Genomic DNA, 10,499 nt, shown 5'->3' with positions numbered 1-10,499 from the left:
TAAGTGATATTTTTTTGTTATGAAAGATAACCTTAGTTAATATTTCAACATTAAAATTAATGTTTTTATAAATAAAAAAAAAATTTAAATTATCGTTAAATCTACAAAGTGACTTTATTGAAGTGAAAAAATAAGAGTTTATAAGTAATACAAGAGGAACTTTTGAAGTTGGCCTAAAAGAAAACTGATTGGTTCTTGAACTTGTAAAATGTCGATATGATTAACCTCTTAAATCTACGTGTCAGGACAAGACAAGTTCAAGAGACCAATAATTCATTCTAAGCAAATTCTGAGAGTAAATAAGTTATTTTAACAAATTCAAATGGTTAATAAGTAATTCTAACCAATTTCAAATGAAGAACGAAACACTTTATATTTTCAACGAGTCAATCGGGTTTTTTAGACATGAAGCTTTTTATTAATACAAATTGAAGTCATGAAGTGAAGTTTTTTTAACCATGATAAAATATCACCAATAATTTAATGATCATATGTGCATTTAACATAAGTGAACTTTAATTCACTTAAAGAGTGTCTAACCTAACTTAAAATCAATTAATTGAAATATTAGAATAAACATAAAAACTTTGCTTGACTTGGTAGTTAGTTAATGAAGAATATAAAATAATTAGAGAATATATCACTTTACATTTACTTGCAAGTTCCTCTTCCTTTTGCCCATTCTAAAATGCTTGAGGGAGAGAAGAAGGATTAGCATTTAATTAATGAAAAGATGAAACTAAACCTTTAGAAGGAGATTGATGGGTCAATAATACAAAACATAAAAGACCCACCATATCATAACCTTACAACCACCATATCAAAACCTATGACTTTTAACACAAGACATAATCAAATGCTTACTAAAGCTATTACAACTAATTTCCATTTACAACACATTCCCAACAACCTTTTTTGCACTAATTATGATTAATTTAATTAATGTTGTCTGAAATGACCAAAGTGTCTTAGGATCGAGCGAAGGGTCCTCCTGGGCCCTGATGAGCCCATGGGTTGATGGGAATGGGCCTGTGATGGGTTGGGCCCATGTGAGAGTGGGCCCGAGCATCAACCGTTGATGCTGAAGATGGTGGGACCGCGACACGCTCACATGAGGGACACATGGTGAGGGTTGTGGGTGGGGTCATTTGCATGTAGAATTGTGGGGAAAGTTTCAGTGCTCTCAGTTCTTGAACTTCTTTTTGCAACCGCCTGTTTTCTTCAGTTAGATTCTCACAGCATCTCTTCAAGAACTCACAGTCAACCTCAGTCTGCTTCAACTTTGTCCTGTACAAATAAATAAATACTTGTAAACAAAAGCTGTTTCATCAAAATATGTACACAAAAAAGATAATCCGTTTGGTATTTTATCCATATTATGTTTTCAAATTTATAAATTTTATATAATTATATGAAAATATATTTATTACTTTTTTTTTAAACTAAAATATATTTATTACTGACAACAATTTCTAACACCTAAAAATTTGTGATGGACTAATTTGTTAAATATATATTTTATAGTGACTAATTTGTTAAATATTAGGAATTTTTGGACTAAAGCAGAAAAATTCCTCACCTTGCCCTTCTGTTCTGGAACCACACCTCCACTTGCCGAGGTCTCAGCCCAAGCTGCTTGGCCAATGCCAACTTTTGCTTCTGCACACAGAGATAAAATTAAGCATTCATTAGTATAATTACTTAAATACCCTCTAGATAAATTTTCTGTTTGTGATATGCTGTTTGGTTGCCGAGAAAAAGGCCAGGAAAATCAATTCTTGGACTTATGATTACTGAAAACTGGAAACAAATTATCCACAACTAGAGGATCTTTTTTCCGTCCATTTTTCTAGACAACCAAACATAAAATTACTTAATCTGATCCCAAAATGGAGAAAGAACTTACTGGATTGAGAGTGTTGTGCTCCTTAAAGCTCTCTTCGAGAATAGCAGACTGATCTTTAGAGAGTCTGAGTTTCTTCCTTGATGTATCACCATCTTCTTCATCGCTGATTCCGCGAGAACCATCTCTATCTATGTCGTTGTCTTCTCCGTTCACTTCCCTTTCGCTTCTTTTTCCACTTATGCTCGATACAGTGCTGTTTGGGGAGGAAACACCAGCTTCCTCTTCACAATCAGCCGTCGACGGCAAGCTGTTGACATCGATTCCGCGCAGGAATGATCTCGTTTCGCCTCGGCAGGAATCCGAGTTTGGATCTGCATGCAAAACACCGATTAATCAGAAACGGTACTCGAATTTCTCTAGGCACGGATGATGGATCTAATATAAAAGAAATCACTAAAAGCGAGCTGAAAACGATTGATTAAAAAAATCAACAAAATAAAAAGTCAGATTTGTGTTGTAAAGATGATCGGTCACATGAAAAAGAACTCCTATTTTAATCTGTTTTTTCTTTTAAGAAAGCTCAATTAGTTCCGTTTGTTTCTCGGGAAAGTGAGGGAAAATAACAAAAAAAAGGACTGAGAATTAAGCAAGAGCAGATCTGAAAAACTAGAGGCCATGCAGATCTAAAACAATACCTGAAGAAGGGAAAGAGGGAATCCAAGAAGGTTTGTGAGGATTAAAGGTAGACGGAGATGCAGAATGAGAAGAAGAGGGATGGAGATTAAGCTGCAAGGAGTGATAATTTTGAGGAAAGTTCAAGCTTAAGCTTAAACCTAAATCTTCTTTACCAATCATCATCCTCTTTCTTTCTCTTGGCAATATGCAGGAGGGAGGAGTAGTAATTGTAAAGTGATGAGAGAGAGAGAGAGAAGGAATGGGAATGGGAATGGGAATGAAGAGGAATGGAGGTGTTTGGATGAGATTAAATAGAAAGAAGAGAGAAATTGCGTGTGTGTAAGATTCAATCATGACTTGTTGTCAGGAGGCCAATTATCTCAATCATGGCTTTTGCCTCCCCCACATTTTCTTATTATTATTATTATCAACTCACTCTAACAGCGCCTGTTTCGAAAATATTAAGTATATATATTTTATTATTTTTAATAGAGTTAAACATTTTTCTGATTTTGTTATTATATTTTTCTGATAATAAAAAATTTCTGTTAAGACTTGTTTTTTTTAAGTAAAAAACACTAAAAAAATCCAATACAATACTTCTTGGTATACAAACAGTGCCTTAATCTATTAAAAAATACGTAGTATATAATTTGTATATTTAAGTCATTAAATACAAAAAAGATAATAATAATATAAATATCTATATAAATAGTTATTTATATAAAAAAAATTGAGTCCCACACTTTTATTTTTCATGTATAATTTTATGTTCGGACTAATTTCTAATTTCTAGTTTTGTGATCATTGAATGAAGCTTAAAATTGCACTGTTAATGAAAAACAACACATCTTCGGTTAATGATGCTTGAGATTATAGCATTTGATAATGGTAAGTTTAAAATTGTATTGTTTTGTAATTAAAACTAAATTTGATTTACTTAAAGAAAATGGTTAATTATAAATAACTACCATGTGGTTTGATCAATTTACAGACCGGTATTTGTGGTGTTTTTTTTGCAAACACAAATTTGTGGTTCGTAAAATTTTACATTTGAATTCACTTTGTTAGAATTTTTTCGATAACGACCTCAAATAAAAAAATTAAGAGTTAAATAATATTTTAAACAATTTTAATTTTTCAACTTTTTAGGTTTGATGTCATTTAGGTGTTGTTTTTTATGAAAGTGAAAGATAATGTTTAGAGAAAGAAAATTCTAAAAAATGATGATTTTGAAAATTTGAAAATATAGTTTAATAGTAAATATGATACTAAACAACTTTAATTCTTGAAAATTTTCTATTTTGAGGTCATCATCTACCAAATTTGGCAAAGTAAAAAAAATATAAAATTTTACAATCGCATGATTGTATTTGCAAAAAAAAAAATTATTATGAATACCGGTTTACAAATCGGTCAAACTTTGGGTAGTTATTTATAATTAACCTCCAAAATCACATAGGGTTAAATAAGTAATATATTCCTTTTATATACCTTTACTAAATTACTATTTACTACTGGTATTTACCAAGCTGCTACAACAAACAGAATTTAACTATTAACTGAGTCATAGTTAAACTAGGGTAAATCTTATCTTTTTCTACATTCTCTCTCTTGTTCAGATTGGTCAGTTGGTCAGTTACTTAACTATGCTGTTGACTGTTGACTAGGCCAAAACAAAAAAAACCACAGCAAATCATATGATTGCTTCTCTTTTTTTATGTGGACCTAATATCTATGAGTTTCCTTTTACTTTCACTAAAATTATTGAATTCATCATTATTTAATATTAGTTTTTTCTATATTCAAAATATACAAATTTCAACATAGAGTTTTCTAAATCAGTTATTTTCAAATCATTTACTTCTTCAAAATTGAAATTCAAAAATACTATTTTCTACCTGCCATGAATATTGGCACAAATTCACCTTTTTTGTATGAATCAAATTCAACTTTTTTATATTTCAAACAGACGGAGTGAGAGGGGGCAGGGAGAATCGGCTGATCCTCCAACCTCACCGGAAAATCCTACATTTAATTTTTTGAGGTCGAATTTAATTTTCTTTAACACAATTGAGCTCTTCTAACGTTTAGATCATGGCACTGCCACTGATTTCATACAATAGGTATAACTCTCTTTTAACTATAAAAATCATTATTTTTTAATGTATTGTATTTATTATAGCTTTAAATTACTAAATTTAAAATAAATTAAAAAAATTGTGTATTCATGAAATCAATTCATTAATTGAGGTATATTAGGAAAAAAATTAGAAAGGAGGTATATTATGTAATTAAAATGAAATTTCTATCTATATTCATGGAAAAGGATGAGTACTGTTTTAAAATTTCCTAATTTATCCTGCACTATTCACACACACAACTTTTTAGTGGAACTTGCCAGTTAAATGCATATTTCTTAAAAAAAAAAAAAAGTTAAATATATATATTATATTTTCTTTCATTTTTACTTTTAAGAGTATTTATCTTTCTAGTTTCTCCTAACTTCTAACATATCCGTAGATTAGACTGGGATCACAACAAGAATGAATTTTACTGAACTCGGTACTATTCGATTTTAATAGGATTATTTGAACTCTATATAAAAAGTTGAAATAAAATAAAATTTGAAAATATATATAATAGGTATATGATGAGAATGAAAACACCTTTCAAATTAATCGCTACTAATTACTTGTCATATATTTATTAATTTGTATTTTTTACTATTTTAAAGGTTAATGAATATTTTTTTTGGTAGAAAAGGAAAAGAAAAACGAACAACAACAAACTACCCAGGAATTAGCCTAGGGAAGCTAACCCCAATTCTATCTTCTAAGAGAAGAGGAGAGATGAAACTAGGGGAAACAGGAAGGGTAGTAACGCCTAACGTCCCTTCATGGCCCGCCGCCGCCAAGCGATCAGCAACACGATTCTGCTCTCTAAAAATGTGTCTGAACTCTACGAACTCAAAGGAGGAGCAAAGCCTTTTAATATCTTTGATGAGGTTGCGACTGTTAAGACCCATATAATGATTCTCAGAAATCATTTTGATTGCTTCCAAATTATCAGACTCCACAGAGAGCCTCTTAACACCCAGCCTTTTAGCAAGATTGATTCCAGTAAGAATAGCCCAGAGCTCCGTAGAAAAGGAAGAACCCAACCCTAAATTCTGGGAGAACCCAGAAAGCCAGGCGCCCCCTGCATCTCTAAGCACACCTCCAGCCGCAATCTTACCGTTACTGAGGCAAGAACCATCAGTATTCAGCTTCACATAGAGGTGGCAAAATAACACACGACCCGATTACACGACACGAACACGACACGGATTTTTAGTGTTAGTGTTGAGCTTAATAGGTAATGGGTCATTTTTGGGTTGACACGAAACTGACACGCTAATTTTTGGGTTGGGTTAGTGTTGATATGTGAACCCGAAAACGACACGAAATGACACGGATATTGAAAATTATTGTTATATTCTCTCGTGTTTTTTTATGTCACTTTATCAATAAAGATAATAAAATTATAATTATTAATTGCAAATATTGATTTGAATTTCCTAAATTGTTATAAACACATTACATAACCCTCTAACATGATATTATCGAACTTTTCGATAATTATTGTTAGCATACTAATCTAAAAATGATATAAAATGTTTAAAAACAGTACCAAATCTTCTTATATTTTTAAGAGTTATTATTAATATATACGCATAACAAAATTACATGTAACCCAAAAACACGACACGAAATCGACACTAACCCGAATAGGTTAACACGACTTTGACACGAAAGTTTTTGGGTTGGGTTTGGGTTTACTCTTTTTGACACGGACACGACTCGAACACGATAATTGCCAGGTCTAGCTTCACAACCCCCTCTCTTGGCCTGCTCTATCCCACGAGATGGACATCACAAGACTGAGAGGCTCTGGCAAGGGACTCTCCTTTGAAACTATCGATAATAGAGAAAAGTTTTTTCGAGAAGAAATCAGCTAAGTTTGTCATAAAAACAGTTTTATCTCCAAAAATCTCATCGTTTCTCCATTTCCAAACTTGGTGACAGATAATAGCAAAGAAAATGTCACCATGCTCCATGTATGGAAGCAACTTTCCTCTAACACCATCAGAGAACCAGTCGACCTCAGAATGTGCCATGAAGGAAGAGAAAATATGGTGTGGGAGAATTTTCCTCCAAACCTCTTTACTATTAGAGCAATCTCTAAGAGCATGGCACAAAGTCTCAACATGGCCTCTGCATCTACTGCAAGCTCCAGAATCAGCAAAGTGCCTTCTGTGCGTATCCGAATTAGTAAGAAGCCTGTCCTTAACGCCCAGCCACAGGAAACTCCTAATACGGAAAGGAACTTTAAGGGTCCAAATCGACTTCCACACATCCGAGGGAGGATCAGATCTAAAGAGAGAGAAAGCTTCAACGGCCGATTTGTAAGAATAAACTCTATTGTTAGTCAGCGCCCGGCAGTGCCTATCCAATTCTTCCTCTTGATAAAGGTTAATGAATATATACTAACAAATGAACAGAATAAATAAAGAAGTTTAATGTTAAATATTTGAAGATTTATAATTATTGTTAAATTGTTAGTCCAACAATCAACCATAATCAGCTAATTAATCACCACTATAACTAGTTTACCCTGTATAGTCTATAGCTTTATGTATAAATAGATTGTAAATCTTCTTAACTAATACTATACCAGAAATCCATATTAATTACAATTGTACTAAATTAGACATAATCAATATATATATTTCAGATTGATGAGGAGTGCTACAGAAATATAATATTTAATAGTTAACGATAAATTTAATATATAGTTAACGGTTAAAGCCAATTAATCATCATTATAGCTAATTATTACTTATATTGTATAGCTCATAATTTGTTGTATAAATAGGTTGTAAATCTTCTTCTTTTATATATAATATAAAAAATATAAATTTCATTTCTCTATTTATGCTTTACATATATTATATTATTTAGAAAAAAATTGTTTTGAGAAAATGTAATTAGAACTTTAAGTGTTTGGATTTATTTTTATGTTTTTGTTAAATTCGTGAATGATTTTGTTAAATTCATAGAAGAATTTGTTAAATTAGTAGAATATTAAATTTAGATAAACTAGGATAATAGAATGGGATGACTAAAATAGAAAAGGGTAAGGATATGGGTTTGTGATTATCCACTAATATTCTTTTTCTATCCCTACCCTGGAAGGCATTTTTATGAATAAATCATGTAAGAGATTTAGTAAACTTTACTAATGTCATCAAACCATTAAAATTAAAAATTAAACTTTCATAAAAAAAAAAAGAAAAAAGAAAAAAAAAACTACTTCAATTTTATACAGTCTTAAAGGCCTTATTGTAAAAAATTAGATGATTAATGTGTCAAAGGATAATACTAATAATAATAATAAGTACTGTTATATTTTTCATAATAATATCGTATAATATTTTATTAAATTATAAAATACAAATACAACATGATAATTAAGAGGAATAAAACTTCTCACCCTTACAGACTACAGTACAGTCAGTACAACATCTACAAAGGGAAAAAAATAGAGTACAAAAAGCAATAAAAACCATAAAATGTACAAATACAACAAAAATAGAAATCATATACTTCTCGTAAGTAGAATCTCATTGAAAAACAGTTGTAGTCTATTATTCATCCTTTAAATTTTTCTAGACATTCGGATTTTAGTCTTTTTTTTCAACCACACAGATCTATAAATCTACGAACAAAATAAACTTTTTCCACTCTTACTAAGACCGGAAAAAGAATAAAAGAAAGAAATATAACTAACATATGTAGATCTGATGGAAAAATAAGTTTGAGAATGTATATAGACTTCAAACTAACAAGAACAAATAAATCTGAAATTAAAAACGAAAACTAAAACATAATAATCTTCCTTCTTTCTCCTCTAAATAAATTTGATTAGAAAGATAGAACGAAGAAGGTGACAGTGACAATGGCGGTAATAGCAGGGAGTTTGAGAAGAATGAAAGACAACAAAAAAAAAAAAAAAAAAAGTGTAGAGAGAAGGAGCACCATCTCTCTACACTTTTTACTATATCTATTAAATTAGACTTTTAGATTAGATTAATGGTTTCATATAATTTATTTAATGGTAAATATGTTGTGGTTAACAATATGAAAAGAGACAATGAAATAATGAGTGTTGGGGGGCTAAAAGAAAAAGAGGGAGGGAGGAAGTTATTTTCAACAGACTTTTGTGACCATAAATCATTAGAAGTAAGAAATAATTTCTTTCAGCTTTTAAGGAGAAAGTAGCATGCACCTCATCAAAAGTCTAAATACCCTTTTTTGGTATTGAATTTCAAGCACCATTATATTGATTGCTCCCTTCCATCATCATTTCTCTTTAATACCATCATTTTTTTTTTTTTGACAACCTTACCATCATTTATTACATATCATTTTGAATCTCATCATATCAATAACCATCCATATATATGCTACATACTTCAAGAAAAACTATAATTATTCATATATAGGAAAAAGTATTCTAGTAAATATTTATTGTTTCATCTTTATTTTCTATAAATTTCATCTAACCAAAGTGAGTCTAGCAAAATTTGAAAATATTTTATCATTTTCAATCACGGATAGATTCACATCTGTTTATTATTCTCAATCTAATGGTATCGGTAGTCACGAAGTGAACCATAACGAAAGGAATAAAAAGGAGATTGGGTGAAAGAAAGAAAAAATGGACAGGTGAAGTAAATATCATTATATGCATTAACATATAGGGTTCATGCAGTAATACCGGTTGAGATCGAATCTCCTAGTGGTCAAGTTCTTTACTACTGTGAAGGGCAAAATGAAGTGAATCTACCACAATTCCTCAATATCTTGGAAGAAAGAAGGGAGAAGGCATATATTCGAATGTGAGCCTACAAGCAGTGGATCACCTCCTATCACGACAAACAGGCCAAGTAGGTTGTCTTAAATGAAGGGGGTCTGGTCCTAATGGGGGGGCTGATAAAACGCAGTCAATGGAAAGGAAAGGAAAATTGGGCGTCACATGGACGGGTCCTTATCGGATTTCCAAGAAGATTCGACCCGCAACATTCCAAATAGCAAATATGAAGGGGAAGGAATTACCACGAATTTGGAATACCCATAATCTCCACAAATCTTATCAAACGTAGTTTGTGCACGTCCGTGAATGTTGGGGCACTCTTTTTCCTTACTCAGATTTTTATCCAATGGGTTTTTCCTGACGAGGTTTTCACGAGGCACAATATGCGGATCATAATCACCTTCATGTACTTCAAATTACAACATTAATACAAAGCTCAATTTTTACTTTCAATTTTGATTCAAGTTTGAAGTTGCTTCGAAATTCAGATAAGTTTGGAAATAAAACATAAATATTTTCCACCCCTTTGAGGGGATACATATAAGATCTCCAGTGGCGAATGGAAGGAAAGTTTTTTCCTTCATAAACAAAGTAAAGCTTAAACATACAAGTCGTATGCAAAGAGCAGCAAATGTGGATATAAGGCTGGCCACCTATAACCTATATATATCCTCGACTAAATACGTAAATGCAAGACAGTGCAAAATAAGAAATATGTACCAAAAAAGGACGAGTATATTCTCGCCAAACATATAATACAAGAAATTTAAAAAGACCAAGTTTATACTTGGCCAAAAAAGTACTAAATGTATGAGACAAGTACAAGTTGTCGAAAAGAATTTTACAATCTCTCTACTCAGCGAGATGCGAGGATTCGGAAATATCAGCTTGAGGAGATTCGATACAGAAACAACAGGGGGAGACTCGAGTAAAGTTGAATCTTTTGGATACTCAAGTTGGACAGATGTTTCCTCCTCACGGATAACCACTTCATCCTCAAACTCGAGCATAACAACATAAACATCCTTATAAAGGGCTTTGGTGGCATCCTCGAGCTCGT

General features: G+C 31.6%; 1 protein-coding gene across 1 annotated transcript; it reads right to left on the bottom strand.

Moving 5' to 3' along the window:
• Window positions 1-603: 603 nt before the first annotated feature.
• Window positions 604-2,818, bottom strand: LOC136209916 (homeobox-leucine zipper protein HAT4-like). Its single transcript, XM_066001553.1, has 4 exons — window positions 2,542-2,818; window positions 1,907-2,217; window positions 1,580-1,659; window positions 604-1,287 (listed from the first exon to the last, which is right to left on the bottom strand). Exons 1-4 carry the CDS (start codon window positions 2,702-2,704, stop codon window positions 969-971), a joined length of 873 nt encoding a protein of 290 aa, XP_065857625.1. The 5' UTR covers window positions 2,705-2,818; the 3' UTR covers window positions 604-968.
• Between the last annotated feature and the right edge of the window lie 7,681 nt (window positions 2,819-10,499).

This window comes from Euphorbia lathyris, chromosome 1 (assembly GCF_963576675.1).
Source record: "Euphorbia lathyris chromosome 1, ddEupLath1.1, whole genome shotgun sequence".
In the NCBI taxonomy this organism is placed as follows: domain Eukaryota; kingdom Viridiplantae; phylum Streptophyta; class Magnoliopsida; order Malpighiales; family Euphorbiaceae; genus Euphorbia; species Euphorbia lathyris.
The sequence above is the reverse complement of the archived record's forward strand: the minus strand, read 5'-3'. Positions and strand labels throughout refer to the sequence as shown.

Coding starts and splice junctions, on each gene's coding strand:
- LOC136209916 (XM_066001553.1), bottom strand. CDS start 2,704: ATGATGATTGGTAAAGAAGATTTAGGTTTAAGCTTAAGCTTGAACTTT. Junction 2,218..2,541: donor TCCCTCTTTCCCTTCTTCAG/GTATTGTTTTAG, acceptor TTTTGCATGCAG/ATCCAAACTCGGATTCCTGC. Junction 1,288..1,579: donor TTCCAGAACAGAAGGGCAAG/GTGAGGAATTTT, acceptor TTATTTGTACAG/GACAAAGTTGAAGCAGACTG.